Here is a 16,937-nt window from a genome sequence, read left to right as displayed (position 1 = left end):
CTGTTAAATACAATTCAAACGCAAAGGCCATATCTGGCCCATTTCTGAGTATTGTTTGTCGAACAGTTTCCTAAACTCTAATTTGAAGCCATCCTTCCTAAACGATCATTTGAAGGACCTCTCTCTCTTTGAGCTATGCCTGACCTGTTATGTCCCAAGTTTAGAACACAATCAGAGCATATGGTTCATGCGTATCAGTCAAATAATAGAGCGTTTCACAAATCTAAAGCTCAGCACTGGTTCCTAGTGAGCAAAAAAACACACTCTTAAATAGGAATGAAACAATAGAAGAGGAAGCATGTAAAGAATGCAAATGCAGCAAAATTCTATCTCATTTTCGAATACTATATTATCTAACCATACAATTATGTCTGAAAGTTCTACCACTAATCCAAGCTTGGAAGAAGGTAAAGAGCAACGTATAGGAAAGAGGACATACTAGTAGTCTACGAGAAAGATTTGCAGATCTGCTTCAGATTATCCGCTTTTTCTGTGTCAACTCCATACTACAAAATAACAGAAGAAAGGATAAAATAGAAGATCATAATCACTTATCCTAAAACAAAAATAGTGGTGGAAAACGATAGAATTGAGTGAGCTTTGGAAATGGCGGAAAGAATGTGTCAGATATGAATGAGACATGCAGAAGGAAAAAAGAAAATAGGGAAACAGGAGACGAAAAAATGGATGAACTGAAATCAAGAGATGCAGAAAAAGGCTGAGAATTAAATATTTAAATGCGACATGGAAATAGAAAATGCAAGATATGAATGAGATATGAAGAGAGGACGGAAGAAAAACAAATATATATTTGAATAAATTATAGAAAGTAAATGAATAAATTATAGAAAGTAAATGAATAAAGTCGAAGATTCAAATCAGATACGCAAAAGAAAAGAAGAAAATGAAAGATTAGCCAGGCAAGCAAAATAATCGTAAGAAAATGATAAAATTGAATAAGCTTTGGAAATTTAGGGGAAAAAAACGAAATAGATGAAGCAAAAGAGTATGTAAATTGAAGGGAAAGAATGGAAGATCTGATCCAGACATACAGAAGAAAGAAAGAAAATGAAATTTTTTAAATTCAGATATGCAACAGGAAGAAGAAACAGTAAAATCCAGAAACAAAAACGGAAAGTAAGGATAAAGATCGGAAAAGAAAAAAAAGGATGGGAAAGATTTGACATAGACAAGAAAAAAAAAAAGGAAATGGGAGAAGCATTAAAGAAACAATCGTAAGAAAATGATAGAATTGAATAAGCTTTGGAAATTTAGAGGTAAAAAACGAAGTAAATAAAGCAAAAGAGTACATTGAAAGGGAAAAAAATGGAAGATCTGATCCAGACATCCAGAAGAAAGAAAGAAAATAAAAATTTTTGAATTCAGAAATGCAACAGGAAGAAGAAACAGTAAAACCAGGAATCAGAAACGGAAAGTAAGCATAACGATCGGAATCGGATATGCCAAAGAAAAAAAAAGGATGATTTGACACAGACAAAAAAGAAGGAACAAGGAAATGGGAGATGCATTAAAGAAACAAATGAACCCAGTGGGAAAAAAAAGAGGAAAATAGAGAAAAAAGATAAACAGAGATCTGGCAGAGGTGAATAGGAGGACAAGATGTGAAATATTTACATTCGATAAGCTAAAGAAAGCAAGTAAATAAAACAGTGAAGTATCTATGAGAACAAGAAACAAAAACAGACCGTGATAACAGGATAGAGAAATAAGAAAAGGCGTCTACAAATTGAACTGAAGAAGAGCAGAAATTATTATGTAGACGCAGGTGAATACCTTGCAGAGGAATGCAAGGTATTTTCAGCAAATCAGCCAAAGAAAGGACAGGAACAAAAAGGATGAAGAGAGATGTATGAGCAAAATGTATGGAAGAAGAATCTCTGATACAATTGACTGAGAGAAAAAAGGAGAATCAAAGACAGAGGGTGAGACACAGACACAGACACACATGAAAGGATTGATTGATTGAATGGATGGATGGATGGACAGGAGATGAAGAGTACCTTGGTAAGGATCCAGCAGGAATGCTGGTAAGATCGATCGAAGAGGTTGGAGATGACACCGTCGTCGTCTTCATCTCTGTAGGTCGCGAAATTCTCCCTGGCGAACCTTGCGTAGTAGGAGCGCGTCTCAGAGGGAAGCAGACGAACAAGGCGCAGCACCGCAGCGTAAACCCTCAGCGACTGCTTCATCTCCGTCTTCTCTGTCCCCACGAATTACTCTTCTGCCTTCTTCTTCTTTTGGCATCTGCAGACTCTTGACTGACTGACTGACTCATTGCCTTTCGGATCGATCAATCGGCCGTCTGTCTTGGTCTCATTACCATAGAATCTTCTCTCTCTCTCTCGATCCAGTCACACCTCATTCAATCCATCCATCGATGATCTGTTTTGTCAGTCTGTCTGTCATATCCAGACCGGAAAGGCTTCGATTTGATCCGTCAGCATTATGTCGCCACAACATTGTCATATTCAGACCGAAAAGGCTTCGATTCGATCCGACCAGCATTGTATCGCCACGACATATGACTCGATTGGATTTTCGTGTTTTCATCCTGAGACAACCCCTCCGTTATGTGCAACATATTTGTCACCATCAAGCTTGACTGGATATGATAATGCAGTATATCAAGACTCACTATCTAGCGTTAACTTGATCCACCATATATCAAGACTACAAACCTCTAACAATAGCCCCAATGTGGGTTCACAACCTCAGAGATGCAAACCTTACCTTGCTTTGCCAAGTTGCTTTTTTTAAAGCATTTCAGTATAGGATTTACTGATCAAAACTCCAAATGTTTACTAGATTTGGAAGTCTAGTTTTAAATTGTTGCTCTTTCCATATTGTCTTTGGAAATGTAACTAGATGGACAAAAAGTTTTCATTTTCATTGAATGATACAAAGATATGCAATTAGTAGCAATTCCACTTTTTCAAGCTCTTGAGTTGCAAAGAATGATCCGAACGAGGCAATCTTTATGGATTCCCACTGTATTCTCTTATGGAACTTTAAACTTCACAATAATCTGTTGGTCGCTTGAAAGAGAGAAAGAAATTGTCCTTCCCCAAAAGGAAAGGATAGTTCCGCAAAAAGACAAACAAAAACATTGGGCATTGGATTGGGAACACACAGCTTTAAGCTCCACTTTCAAGAGGAAAACTTTACTTTGCATTACCAAAAGCCAAACAGTACTTCTGCTAATCAAGAAGAATCCAAAAGAAAAGAAATTTAACATTAGACGAGCTTTCTTTCAGAAGTATGATACAGCATGGTAACATTGCCCAGTTAGACGATATTATCAAGCACTGTAAACATTAAAAATTTAATGGCAATTATGGCTTATTCTACTAGAACCAGGAAGTAATACAGTACATAATCATTACAGTCCACTTCAGTACAAAAACTAATGGAAGCACAACATTATTTTTAACATTAATGAAAAATACTAAGACTTCTACAAAACATCAGGCTGAGCAAAAACATGTTATCAACTAAGACTTGGGGGTTGTCGATGTTTCCTTCTTGGGCTCGGAAGTAAGCCCCAGAATGGCTTGTTGCATACTTGAATCCAGATCCGATACACTCTTCATTGCACAAATACTTGTTTGTGGATTATAATAAAATACCAAACCCATCTCAGGTGAAGTATGAAGCTTAGTAAACTGACTAACAGAACTGTATACTGGAGCTTGTGTAAATCGACCATGTTCACGATGCTTCTCTGCCCAATTCTTTGTCCTCCAGAACTGCACTTGCTTTTGTAATTTTTTCTGGAATTAAAAAACATATTATTAACATTTCTGAAGTTGTCCACATATAGATATTAGAAACATAGCATACTCAATCAACAAACACATATCAATCCCAATCACCAGTGATGCTGCCTAACGAAGTAGATAAACCACCATTTTTCAATGTTACTAAACCCCACTTCCATTTGTTTCTATTCATCCCCATAATAAAAGTTCACATGAAGTTCCACCTTAACATCAATTCACAAGTCTCCCCAACTAGGAAAGTCATCAAATCCCACCAAAAACTGAAAATTCAAACTGGTGTGGCATCAGGAACTCAAGAATCATGATGGCCATTCATCCATCTCAAGCAATACAGCCATATTGGGCAGAATGTACTTTCTTTTCTATACTATTATATACTTTGTTCCAGTGTGTCTCATTTGTATAATTGTATAGTTTGTTTTGTTTTCTAAAGCAAAGGGCAGATGGATTCCTTGAAAATATCAGACAACACCTGAATATGGAAAATAAAATCCACATAATGTTGGTGTGATGATGGATAAGATAATTACCATATTCTCAAGCATATCTTTAACGTCCATTTGTTGATACTGACTTGAAGGTATATCCTCAAATCCACCCTATACAAAGTGAAAGATGAACTTAAATTTTTCTTTAATTTCATGGCTAGGGGGAAAAAAAATTCCAACCTTTAGTGAAATGATGACAACATCATCAGTCTGCACAAGTTCCTCTACGCATCCTCCAAAAGACGCACGATGTGATTTCATCTTATACTTCATAGCGTTTGGCACATTACAGGTATCTTTACTACGGAACACCTTATTCTCTGTGCATAACATGCTTTCTTGTACTTCAATAGGTCTTGAGAACTCTGAGAAATCATCAGCAACTCTCTTAATGTCTGGAAACAAGAACTTCTTTCCTTCTTCTGAAATGACATTTGCATCCTCAACTCTACTATGCCCATTCTCCTTTATCATTACAGTTTTACCATCAGATGTCTCTGATACCATTGTTGAAGACACAGACCAATCCGTTTTCTCATTTCTGCTGGAACTCTGTGTAGAATTCTTTCCTGAATTTTCAGCACTGTTTCCACCCTTTCGAATATCGATCTTCACTTCCTTTTGTTTTTCAGCCTTCTGGGAAGAGGAATTCGTCTTCTTTTCTTTCTTTGACCTATCCTTATTATCATTTCTCTTTTTACCTTCCTTTACATCGTTTCTTCCGTCTGTGTCATCCTTGTTTAGAGGTTGTTCTCCTTCATCTAGACCATTGTTTTTACCACCATCTTTATCAGACTTTGCTGAAGTTAGTCTTGAACTGTTTAATGCCGATGAAACTTCAGATTCTGATGCCCGATTTGTACCATCACCGTCTGAATGAGTTGCTTTCTTTGATTTTTTATTAGATGATTTTTTTGCCTTTTTTATCTCATGGATTGCACGCAAGGGGCAGCCTAACAGAAGGAAAACATAATTAAATGATATTAGATATTAGATATTAGAACCCACAATTTTTTGAGACTATAAATTGATTATTGAGTTGCATATTATAAAACAAAAAGGTAAATACCCTTTGTTACAAGTTCCAATTGCAGCATTTGAAATTCCTCTTCCTATACATGCATGTAGAATATATGTGTGATTAATGATGAGCAATTTCTGGAGAAACGTGAGGAAATTCAACCACATAGATATGATATTTGGTTATCAGTAAGTTACACACCATTTTCTCCACCTCCTTCGAGCTGTCCAGAATTGTTGACCCAAGAATCTCATAGGCTGTCTCCTGGAAAAGAGACTTGGAGTGGGATGAAATACCATAATTTTCCAGGCAGGCAAGAAAAATTCACATCTATTTGAGATTAGATTTACCATTTTCTGCAACCGTTCCATGATAGCAGAGAAAATCTCTTCCTTCAAAGGAGGGAAAAAGACAAGATATAGGTGAGTCGTATGTGCTTTTTCGAACCTAAGAAAACGTGGAGAAGACATTCTATATATAATATGACCATTTTTACTTTAACACCAGATTCACCAGAAGCTTCTATATCCAAGTCTCCATTTCTCATAAAATCTGCTTGATGACTCAGAATGAAGTTCTGAGGGAAAGATGAGGTCAGAGACATTTGGAAACTTTTTCAAAGAAGAAGATACACATATGTACTACCTTCCCTTGATACAAGTTTGCTAAGCGATCTCTAAGGTTGCCCTCAACTTGTTGCAATAGCTCTGACGAAGCATTAGTAGGAAGAGATTCTTGAGTTTCCTTGATTGTGTTTAAGCTTCGAAGACGATCTAATTGATTTTGAAGAGCACTCCTGGGATGATTTGTGGCACCTTCGCTTAAACCCTTTCCTGCTTCATGATACTAATCATACAAACTTGGTTCGGAAAAGAAAAGTTCCCAATAACTAATCTGGATCAAGAATCCATGGTGGGCATAGTAATTCTATCTTGTCGAATAGCATCTCTCAGTTTCTTTCAATATGTAATATAACAATCCTTCGAGAATTCTAGAATTTATATAAACCTAACTTCCATCAATTAAATGAAATTCATAACCGACCTACAGTTTGAAGCCATTGGTGTAAATCACGAAGGCTAAGGGCTTGCTCCTCCATGTGCATGAGCTCTGCCTAAAGAGTAAAGACCACGCACGTAAGGGATGCTTATGAATATTTTAATAGCATGCACTCTTCGACCCATAGGTGTCCAAAACCAAAAAAATGCATTCATTGTATTAGCTTGATAAAGATACCAATCTTCTCGCTTGCTTAACAATTACTCCTGCAGGATTATTTCCATCACCATCCTTGTTAGCACCTACAGGAACCAAACTCTCATATTTACTAGCATCAGCAAACGAAAGGTCTTGTAACATTTGTGTACGCATTCTAATAGAACCCAGAGTTTCTTTAAGTCGAGCCCAATATTCTCGTTGTTTGGTTTGTGCATCCTTTGGATCCTCTTCGGGTGTCTTCACGTTCCGCAAGGCGGCCTTAATCGTAGCTTGCTCTCTTTCTTCACTATCCGTATCGGAGGAGCTTTCCTCTTCAAGTTTCTTCTTCCTATCTGGCAAGACAATATAAGTCCAAAAACCCAAGTCATAGGTGTCTAATGCTTTTTCACGGCATCCTTGGCCTTTTCCTAATGATTGCTGTGTAGGTTGTGATTGGGTGGCAGCATCAACAGTTTGATGGTTTATAGAAGAACTTGTGTTTGCTTTTTGGGCAGGAGCCGTCCTTTTTAAATGTGGAGTAATCACCCCTCTTAATCTACCCCTATTTGCATGTGTGGATCCCCTATCAATGGTAGAACTGACACCCGTGAGGCTGAAAAGAAGCTCCTCTGGAGTTTTCTTCTTATCTGCAAATGGTAGGTCCTGTGAGCATAGATGAATAAAAATAAGAAAACGTTAGATCAAAGCATTTGTTTTGAAGGAAGTTGTAAATTAAATAATTTCATCTGCCAGTATAAGTTATATTATAAGTGACCATTCACAGGCATAAATTGAATGCCTATTCCCAAACATAGATAGAATAATTAGATGTCTACTTGCAAACCTAGAGTTACATGATTGGGTATCTGCTTGCAGCAATAGATAACTGATTGGGTGCACACTTGTAAACATGGATTAAATTATTGGGTGTCCCTTTGCAAGAGTAGATCAAATGCCCATTTGCAAACATCGATAAAATGAGAAGGTATCCATTTGCAGGCATAGAGCTACACGATTAGGTGTACCCATTTGGATATCATGAATTAAACAATTGAGTACCCATTCCTAAACATGGAATTAAATGGTCGGTTTCTCATCTGTAAACGAACGGTTATGCATTGGCAAACATGGATAAACAATTGGGTATCCATTGGCAAATATAGAATAAAAGACATGATAGATTGATGAAATGATTTTGAGTGGTACTTGCAGATGAAAATGTTACTTTTTCTTCTTCTCCTTCTTCGTCTGAGCTGCTAAATGCCCGATTCTTGATTGAGGGAGATAAAACAAAACCCTAAGAGATACACCACAATGGACGCACAAGGCAAGGAGATATATATATATATATATATATATATATATATATATATATATATATATATATATGGAGAGAGAAAGAGAGAGAGAAAGAATTACCTTTTCACAAACACCCAGAAGAACAACATCGGCATCCTCTGCAGACATTGGGTTTTTTTGGGGGGGCGGATTGGGTTGCTCTCGTCTCTGTCTGTGTTTTTCTCTGCAGTGTTTGTCCAAGGAACACGTCCCTTTGGTTGTTTGTTGGCTTCTGGGCGAATGAATGAATCAATGAATGTAGGAAGGGGGTTCCACAAAAACAGAACAAAATAAAACATATACATATTGTTAATGTGTTGTATTAACAAAAATAATAATAATAACTCCGCATTGCTTATTCACTTTTAGGGGCTTTGCCATATGTATATGGGCTGAATCATGGTGTTTTTAAAGGTTGTTATTGTATTGGGGGGGGGGGGGGGGGGGGGTATGCACACATACATACACACATAACAGAATATATGGAATTCCTACACTTTTCTACTAACTTTGTTTTAAAGCGAGAAAACAAACCTTCGCTCGGCTAGTGAGATTAGGGTTTACATTTGGAAGAATGAAGATAATGGCTCTCTAAGTGAAACAGGGTGAATAATGCCATGTAAATGAAATGCTCGGGAGGATTTGCAATCGTTAAACATATGTTGGCTTCTTGGCAATGTGTAGCGGCGCCCATCGCGAGAATCCCAATTCCTTTCAAAGAGATGTTTTGGTAATGACATGAATGTTGGCTTGGGAGGGTAAGATTTCTTTACCGTTGCATAGGATGGCATAATTGGGGACATTATGTTGGATACTAAAGCCTGAATAATGGCATCCTGAATAGCTAGGGTGAGATTTCTCGTTCATAAAAGGTATGTCCATGCTTGGTCTATGCGATAAGAATTGACAATCTTTGTGTTACCCCATTCCAAAACTTCTTGAGTCTACCTTGGAGGTTGATTGGACATTTGCATGTAGTTTTTGTCTTCTCAATGTAAAAACTAATGAAGCACATCATAAAACCATTCATAGGAATGAGTGGGTGTGAGAAATTAGAAAGCCCATAACATGTTGTGGAAGTGTGCTCGCCGCATGTTGGCATCCCCATCTTCTATTCAATGCTATGGTATTTCCTTGGAGGGTTATGACCGAGGAACTACCATTGGGACATGCTTTCAAATATGTGGAATATTACCAATGGATTGTGTCTCTTTTGTACCATGCCAGTAGAACATAACACATATCACTTGATCACTTGTTCTATGTCACAATGTGTTCGGAAATATATATTTGCAATGTTGGATTCCATAATAACAATTTCGAAATCCCCAATTCAATTATTGCCTCCTTATGTTGGATTTGTGCGACCATCATCACAAGTTGAACCAAATTTCCACTTCTTGAGATATTGGGGTTTTGACATATTTTGTGCATGTGAAACAAATATGTCTTTGGGCCCACTCTAGGGTGCAAAGACATGCAATTGTTCAAAGATAGGTTGCTTTGTCAATTCTCATTGCTAAAACTTTGAGATTATTATCAATCAAGGCGGTTCAAATTATATTCATCAATAGTGTTGGCTATTACATAATATGGTTATGTGGGTCCAAGGGGTTATTTCTATTGTCTTTAGTGGTCCATTGTAGGTAGCCCTTTGTATTTAATACAAACATTAATTACTAGAAAAAGTGAGTATTATCCAATTGTTTTGAACAAGTGCTCTTTTATTGTCGACCATTGATGATCTAAATTCACAATCATTCACAATTAGCAAAAGTTAGTCATTTTCTTAGTAGTATTATCCCATATTACTTATCATGAAACAACATAATGCCTCAAATCCGACTTGCAAACCATTTCTTTGTCTCTGGCCTCCATCCCGAAACGGAACCGGTTGCTTTCGCATGTCTTCCGTGCCTTTCACTTCTTTTCACGAAGGTGGGGTTTTTTGTGAAGGGTCTCACTTGTTAATCTCAACGATAAGACGAGGATAGAACGCAGTATTAAGTATGTACAAGGGAGGCCTGAGTGTTGTAATCTAGATGATGTTCCAACATGGGAGACTTTAAAGCCATGGGACATGGACATGTTATCAAAGTTCACTAGGGTAAAGAAAAGACGACGGATGGTGGCGAGGCGAGGCTCGAACTCGGGTTCGGCTCAATTTCACGACTACTACGGATTAAACACCCCCCCCCATATGTGTGTGTGTGTGTGTGTGTGTGTGTGTGTGTGAGAGAGAGAGAGAGAGAGAGAGAGAGAGAGAGAGAGAGAGATGTGTGTGTGTGTGTGTGTGTGTGTGTGTGTGTGTACCTTACAAACCATATTAAGTGTTTTGATTCACCAGAGGAGGAAGAAGCTTCTGCTGCAGCAGCAGTTTGAAGCTTTTAGAGTCATGGCAGAGTCTATGAAGAAGAAGTTGCCCCCAAAGCCATTGCAGAGCTTGTCGTTAGGTCATGCCAAAACGGTTAAGAGAGAGGATATTAAGCCTCCTCTTATCAGGAAAACTATAATCTCTTCTTCCTCTTCCTCTCCCTCTTCAAAGATCTCTCCTCGTTCAAAGATCTCTCCCCATTCTCACTCTTCAATTGTTCGGACTGGCAACAATCACTACAATAGCAAGGTGAGCACTTCAAATCACCCAATTCAGACCTCTTTTTTGCGTTTAATTTTCTGTTAATTTGTTGTTATTCTTTTTGTTATCCAGATCTGGGCCAATTTCACTGAATATATAACCACCCATTTGTAATGCTCATGGAAAACCCTAATTTCGCCTAAATTTTCTTTTGATAGTAACCCCTAATTTCCTTTGTGGAAAATTCTACTCTCCTTTGGGGTCAATCACACTACCCACTTATAATGCTCATGGAAAACCTTAATTTTGCCTGAATTTTCTTGTGGGAAACTCCTTTCCTTTGTCGAAAATTCCACTCTTTTTTGGGGTGAGCCCTAATTCAGGCTGTCCGAACCCTTGCTTTCATCTGAGAAGCCCCTTGTTTCGTTTATGGGAACCCTAATTTCATGGTATCACATTATTTTTTGTTTTTCTGGGGGGAAACTCAAATTTTGATTCCCATTTGGTAAATAACAGAGACTGTCTGGAGCTCCAGATGTACAAAATCATATGTAACAAAACGGACATATACATAACGTCAATCCATTATTAGGAAAAGTTTACATGGTACATATCCCTACTTACCAGCACTAAGAAGGTGAGGGTTGTGAGGAATCAGGATGAGATAAGTTTTCCTATTAGCATGTGTAACTGATAAACGTAACTCATTATCACACTTGATTGACAAATACTGCAAACATAAAAGGGAAAATTACTAAAATATGCTTCTTTGCATGAGAAATTACATTCATATGTTTGCTTATTTGCAAAACTGTCTATACATGCTCAATCAAAGTTGAGGATCCTGCTCATATGAAAAGTAAATCTAAGCACATAGTTAAGGAGTTCTGAAAAAACAACACAAAGCATATGTCAGACATTTTGAGTTTATGTTAACTTAATCGACATAATAATCATAACCAAGGATAATCCATTAGCTTAGTCTATTTAATAACATCAATTGATTTAGCATTTAATCAAGACTTAAGCTTCTTAATTAGAGACTAATTAGCAATATATATCCTTCCAAGTAATAAAAATTCATTTCTTAATTAGCCTGGACAAAGCAAAAATAATGAGTTTTACAAATATTTCTCAGCATATTATCATATTTTGTTTATGTTACCCTATTTATTTTTTGTGGTGAACAAAACTTCAGGTTAGAGAGAAAGAGAGATAGAGATGAACACTACAAGAGGACTAAATCGGCCTGTGAGAAAAATTATGATTACAAAAACGAGTGAGAGAGAGAGAGAGAGAGATTAGATTAATTGATAAGTGCTAATAATGTCTTTCAACACATCCTTTTGACAATGAATAACAGACTACAATAACATCAGCATCTGGAAGGCCATCAGCATCTCAAACATCCACCTCAAAAAATAAGTCCTCAAAACACATCCCGGAGAAAAAAGAGAAAAAAGTTTATGAGTTACCTGGGCAAAAACACGATCCACCAGATGAGGTCAATTTTCATTACATCTTTATACCTATACTACATAGTGCTTTCTAGGTACTTTTGCTAAATCTGAAGGAATCAAGCAAATTTCTTAAAAAGCTTGCTTCCTCTCCTTGATCAGAGGGAGCCTCTCAGAATCTTCTATCAAAGCCTGTATGAGGAAAATCCAAAAAGTGAAATGGCTCAGTTCTGGTACGTTACTTTATTTAGTACTCAAATTATTATCATTAAACCATTCAATCATGTAGTAATAACATTCAACTTACAATGGACATAATTTCGCTTGAAACAAACCAAAATGAATCCCATAGGATCTCCCATTATCCCTTAACTGCTTCAATAATCGGAAACTCCCAAATCACAATTTAAACTGAATTGTATTAACAGGATATATGAGCATCCAGTGCATGAGTGTAGTGAGATAGAGAGCTATTTACTCACATATATAGAAATAACAAGAGGGTTCCAAAGTACTGCTAATTGCTTACTTGCAAAGATACCCCTCTTTACTTGCAAAGATACCCCTCTTTCAAAACTGAATTGTATTAACAGGATATATGAGCATCCAGTGCATGAGTGTAGTGAGATAGAGAGCTATTTACTCACATATATAGAAATAACAATTTATATGTACACCCAAAAATCAAGAACTCAAACAGAGGAAATTTAGCAAAAAAATGAGAAATTTGTGCACAACTAGATTTTCTTTTTTGTAAAATTTCATAAATATATAAAAAATTTAATGTCCCAGTTGACCAATTTATAGACAAATTAAGAGAGACATTCCTCTCTATTAGAAATTGGAGTTGGTATCCATTACATTCTATGACTGACTCCCCATCCAACCATAAAGTCCCTCTTGATAGACTGCCCAAAGTTAAATATTAATAAAATATCATAGCCATAAATTAATCAATAAGAAATTAAATCATAATAGTGATTACGATTAAAGATCAATTTACATATTTAGAGAGGTAAAACTTTATGTGACAAAGCTTTACCAAGAGTATCTAACTCTAGAATAGAAGTGAACAGTCGGCTACTTATGCTATTTTCCTAACTGTTGCAAATGTTTCCATAGTTCAATCTTCCAAATCATGGAGACTTAAGACAAATGTAGTAAGAAGATTCACTGAAATGTTTGAAAAGATGTAGTATTGGTGTTTGAAAAGAAAGAACTTTCAGAATCTTCTTACTGAAATAACATTATTTACCTATGAGTCATGCATTTCTATAGCATTTTCTATAAAACTCTCAAATATTAAACCACTGCCTTACTTCTAAGAAATACTTGACAAACTCCCATGACTCATCACAAAACACAGATAAGAGAGAAACTTACAACATCTTCCAGCCACTTAACTCAGCAATTGTACAACCAAATATGCTGAAACTGTCATGTTTCCCTGAAAATAAATATGACTGTTAAAGGCCATTCTTTCATTTGAAATAATAATCATTTGCAAGTTTTTAGAATAAAACCTTAATGTTGGATACTATTAAATTTTGTTTTTTAGATCCACTATTCAACTATTTCATTATGTTGCAGTTGTTTGTCAGAGACATGGAAACTAGGTCATTTCTGAATTTAAAACCATTTTGTTGTCATGTGTTTTCACCTTGGATTTAATTTCTTCTGGTACAAGGATGATGGAGCATGGCCTTCTGGGACTTGAAGCTGCGAAAAAAGCAATGGAAAGAAAGAAAAAGAGTCAATTTGCACAGAAATTAGGTCTACCTACAAAAACATCAAAATATATCATCCAAAAGACCGAGAAGATCATTCCAAAGACACCTTCTCAAAGAAGTAATTCCATCTCCAATGGCAGTAATAAACCATTATTAAATGTGAAAAGGAAATCTGGCCATGACTCAGATGATGATCTGATTCTGAAGCCCAAAAAGAAAGTCAACATGTCAACATGATGTAATCCTAGTTACATTATCCATTTATGATATGACATAAGAACATTAACAGTGAAAAGCTGAAGAATTAGAAACTTAGCATATGCTGACATCTTTATATATAGACTTGAAGATCCTTTTTCAATACCATATCTTAAGCTTAGAACATGGAAAGAAATTTGCCATCTTTATGACCACATAAACAAGTGAAACATATGTAGAAACATAGACGGCCAGTTGCTGCTGTTGAGAACATTCCAAATGTAAATGTAACCTCGACAAATCATAGGATTTAATTGAAAATGCATATTCTTATTTCTTTTATGCACTTTAAGTGTAATACCGCCTCTTCTTTTTTGAGTTGGGATTGTTTTTGAAAAGCGAAGATGCAAGTATTTGTTGCAACCAAAATATCAGAGAATGTATAGCCAAAACGCATCTAATGGTTTTCAATTCATGTAGCAATCTTAAAATACCAATCAATTGGTTGAGATGGATTAAGTGTGGATTATAATGCCCGCACCATGCTCAAAGAGCTACTCAGCAACCGAATACCAGTGCTAACTCCATGAAATATTTATAAGAGACGAAGTAGCATAGTACATTACTCTTCCTTGAAATTCCACTCTAAACAACACTTCCCCAGACGAAAGATCTTTCTCCCGTATTTACATGCATGCATACCAGAGAGAGAGAGAGAGATTCCCTATAATCACACATGTTGCCACAGGGGATTTTCATGCTTCAAATGGCTGTGTGTTTTAAGTTCCAACAAATACTACTGCTTCAAACGCCATCAAAATCATGCATGCTATCATATCTTTGGATACTTATCCATGATTGAACAAATAACAAGTAACAATAGATATGACACCATCAAATAATGCATGGAATCATATACTTGGTCTGACAGCCATTGGAATAGAGAGTGTTTATATGTAACTAGTCACATACCTGGTCATTTCCAGACTTTCAGCTTCAGAGAAAGGATCTCGAAGATCCCTGATAAGGGTCCATGAACGGGATCAATGGATGGTTGGGGTTAGGGGTGCGTAATGAGTAGAACTGAATATGGAACCCCTGGAATGAATGGTTAACTTATATGCACTCATTTCAGAACATACTGACATTTTGGTGTTTCTCTGAAAATAAAGAGATACCCGGATACCAACACGCACACGCCCGATCCCGGCTAAAAATTGTGTGTCGACAGGTTTCGCCAGACTTAGCGGAAGCCTTGTTCTACTACTAGTAGTAGTACTAATATGTGGCTCGATTCTATTCTGATTCAATATTTGTATCGGAAAATGGTGTGGCATCAAGTTGTGGGCAATCGAGGGTAGCACACTCTTCTACTTACTCTCTATTCTCGGTCCTCTTATGCCACGTTCTAACTTCACCTGCCCAATAACAATTGTGGATCCAACCCTTCCAATGAAGAAGGCCAACAATTATTAGGGAGTAGGGCGCAGGGTATATGGTTAACACTTTTTGGGTCTAAATCTACAATATTTGATCCCATGGATAATAGTAACATTCATCAAACCTTATTAATACATGGTTCTGTGGACTAAGTATGGATGTCCCTAACATTGATGGTAATTCAGTTCCTTCAATATCGTAGATGTCTGATGTGCTAAGTTCTCTAAAAAAGTATGCCAGCACCAACTTGTTAGGATAAGCATAGTTAGCTAATTAACGACATTTGAAAACTATCATAGCACATTGTGAGAACCTTGAAAATGTTATTGAAGAAGAAAGACCTCTTATCCACCAATCCGCATTTTAGGTGTAGAGTGTAGCTATGGGAAACTAGAAATTCCGTTTTTCATAATATATGATCTTAGTATCTTTTTAAACATAGTTTTTGAAGAAAAGTGTATCCATTTTATAAAATACATGGTCCAAACACAACACAGGAATGAAAAGATCAAAATCTAATAATGCAAGCAAACATTGTAGCTCCATCACGTATTTAATCAATAGAAAGTAATTTTAAACATACGGAGTTTCATCTAAAGGAAGAAATTTAAGAATTGAACATAATGTGGTGCCTAGAGAGAAGTTCATGCTAATGTTGTAGATGGGTTAGCAACCTACTATATAATAGGTTTCACATTAGGTCAATATAATAACATAACAATCACCGTCACATTAAATTGTTGCAAGGGATTGAGTGGAAGCGCAACCTTTTAAGGCTACCTAAGCAAACTCTCTAATCACAAACACTCATTACCCTCACATCTCTTATAGAACAAAAGACAATGAAAAGATTAACTTAAAAGACAACTTAATCAAAACTTCCCTCAAACTTCAAGTCAAGGAAAGCACAAGCAATCATACAAAAAGGTTAACCAACAAAATCTCTTTATTCTCAACTCATTGTACTTGAGATAAGTGCTTAAGTCTTAAGCTCATACATGACAAAGTTAAGGAACGATTGAGACCAAAAAACATAAAAGGTTAGGAGGAGAGGTCTAGCTTAAGGTTAGAATGCAAAAAATGAAGAAAACAAAAGTATAAAGCTTTCATTTTCATATTTGTACTTCGTTTACATTTTATTATTGACAATTATGTTCCTATTCACATTTGTGGACATTGGTTCTTCCCCTCAGGCTCTACTAGTTTCCTTATTAGTGCCCCAAAATCACTTAATGATAGGTTCTTCACAACCAACATGTAACTTGCAACTTAATCAACTCGAGAGTTTATGAGCTAACCAAATCCCATGTATCATTCCTTTATGTTGGAATTGTGCACTAAAGTCTAACACTTTGTAATATTCATTCCCTCCATCATATTGTATGAATTGATTAATTTCACATGCCCTAAGAGGCTCCTCGACCATAACATACACTTCGGCATAAAACACGTACAAACACTAATGATGTTGGCCACACAATGTAGCATGTTCTTCTGTTATTAGTAAGACTATATTAGACTAACTATTCATGACAATTCTTTGTTTCAATTTCCCCACTAGATAGAGGTTGATAGAACTTCTAAGTTCTGAAGCAATTAGAGATATGGAATTAATATATATCAATGCCACAATTCATTGAGACTCAACAAGTCAGATAAAGTTGATCTTAAGCCAAAACAATTGGAGAGGATC

General features: G+C 36.4%; 4 protein-coding genes across 6 annotated transcripts; 1 reads left to right on the top strand and 3 right to left on the bottom strand.

Moving 5' to 3' along the window:
• On the bottom strand, positions 1-2,269 carry LOC147859883 (LYR motif-containing protein At3g19508-like). Its single transcript, XM_087324859.1, has 3 exons — positions 2,022-2,269; positions 436-506; positions 1-133 (listed from the first exon to the last, which is right to left on the bottom strand). Exons 1-2 carry the CDS (start codon positions 2,208-2,210, stop codon positions 447-449), a joined length of 249 nt encoding a protein of 82 aa, XP_087180985.1. The 5' UTR covers positions 2,211-2,269; the 3' UTR covers positions 1-133; positions 436-446.
• Positions 2,270-3,230: 961 nt separating this feature from the next.
• Positions 3,231-6,511, bottom strand: LOC147859882 (uncharacterized). Of its 3 annotated transcripts, XM_087324632.1 has the most exons (8): positions 5,955-6,511; positions 5,806-5,886; positions 5,660-5,701; positions 5,511-5,573; positions 5,358-5,400; positions 4,469-5,241; positions 4,331-4,399; positions 3,231-3,791 (listed from the first exon to the last, which is right to left on the bottom strand). In XM_087324632.1, exons 2-8 carry the CDS (start codon positions 5,854-5,856, stop codon positions 3,513-3,515), a joined length of 1,320 nt encoding a protein of 439 aa, XP_087180758.1. In that variant the 5' UTR covers positions 5,857-5,886; positions 5,955-6,511; the 3' UTR covers positions 3,231-3,512. The 3 variants fall into 3 exon arrangements, with proteins under 3 accessions (XP_087180758.1, XP_087180756.1, XP_087180757.1); XM_087324630.1 differs by having other exon boundaries at positions 5,806-6,511; XM_087324631.1 differs by having other exon boundaries at positions 5,660-5,886; positions 5,955-6,510.
• Positions 6,512-7,990, bottom strand: LOC147859881 (uncharacterized). Its single transcript, XM_087324633.1, has 2 exons — positions 7,926-7,990; positions 6,512-7,169 (listed from the first exon to the last, which is right to left on the bottom strand). Exons 1-2 carry the CDS (start codon positions 7,971-7,973, stop codon positions 6,528-6,530), a joined length of 690 nt encoding a protein of 229 aa, XP_087180759.1. The 5' UTR covers positions 7,974-7,990; the 3' UTR covers positions 6,512-6,527.
• A 2,159-nt stretch (positions 7,991-10,149) lies between these two features.
• On the top strand, positions 10,150-14,142 carry LOC147859880 (uncharacterized). Its single transcript, XM_087324918.1, has 4 exons — positions 10,150-10,467; positions 11,783-11,923; positions 12,039-12,109; positions 13,564-14,142. The coding sequence occupies exons 1-4, from the start codon at positions 10,240-10,242 to the stop codon at positions 13,841-13,843; spliced, it is 720 nt and encodes a 239-aa protein (XP_087181044.1). The 5' UTR covers positions 10,150-10,239; the 3' UTR covers positions 13,844-14,142.
• The last annotated feature ends 2,795 nt before the right edge of the window (positions 14,143-16,937 follow it).

This window comes from Azolla caroliniana, unplaced genomic scaffold (assembly GCF_043228905.1).
Source record: "Azolla caroliniana isolate FFs.n. ecotype wild unplaced genomic scaffold, voAzoCaro1.0.p SCAF_9, whole genome shotgun sequence".
NCBI classification, from domain to species: Eukaryota; Viridiplantae; Streptophyta; class Polypodiopsida; order Salviniales; family Salviniaceae; genus Azolla; species Azolla caroliniana.
The sequence above is the reverse complement of the archived record's forward strand: the minus strand, read 5'-3'. Positions and strand labels throughout refer to the sequence as shown.

Coding starts and splice junctions, on each gene's coding strand:
- LOC147859883 (XM_087324859.1), bottom strand. CDS start 2,210: ATGAAGCAGTCGCTGAGGGTTTACGCTGCGGTGCTGCGCCTTGTTCGT. Junction 507..2,021: donor CCTGCTGGATCCTTACCAAG/GTACTCTTCATC, acceptor GTTATTTTGTAG/TATGGAGTTGACACAGAAAA.
- LOC147859882 (XM_087324630.1), bottom strand. CDS start 5,913: ATGTCTCTGACCTCATCTTTCCCTCAGAACTTCATTCTGAGTCATCAA. Junction 5,702..5,805: donor CTGGTGAATCTGGTGTTAAA/GTAAAAATGGTC, acceptor CCTCCTTTGAAG/GAAGAGATTTTCTCTGCTAT. Junction 5,574..5,659: donor TGGAACGGTTGCAGAAAATG/GTAAATCTAATC, acceptor TCTCTTTTCCAG/GAGACAGCCTATGAGATTCT.
- LOC147859881 (XM_087324633.1), bottom strand. CDS start 7,973: ATGTCTGCAGAGGATGCCGATGTTGTTCTTCTGGGTGTTTGTGAAAAG. Junction 7,170..7,925: donor TTCTGGGTGTTTGTGAAAAG/GTAATTCTTTCT, acceptor CTATGCTCACAG/GACCTACCATTTGCAGATAA.
- LOC147859880 (XM_087324918.1), top strand. CDS start 10,240: ATGGCAGAGTCTATGAAGAAGAAGTTGCCCCCAAAGCCATTGCAGAGC. Junction 11,924..12,038: donor AACACGATCCACCAGATGAG/GTCAATTTTCAT, acceptor CTCCTTGATCAG/AGGGAGCCTCTCAGAATCTT. Junction 12,110..13,563: donor AGTGAAATGGCTCAGTTCTG/GTACGTTACTTT, acceptor TTCTGGTACAAG/GATGATGGAGCATGGCCTTC.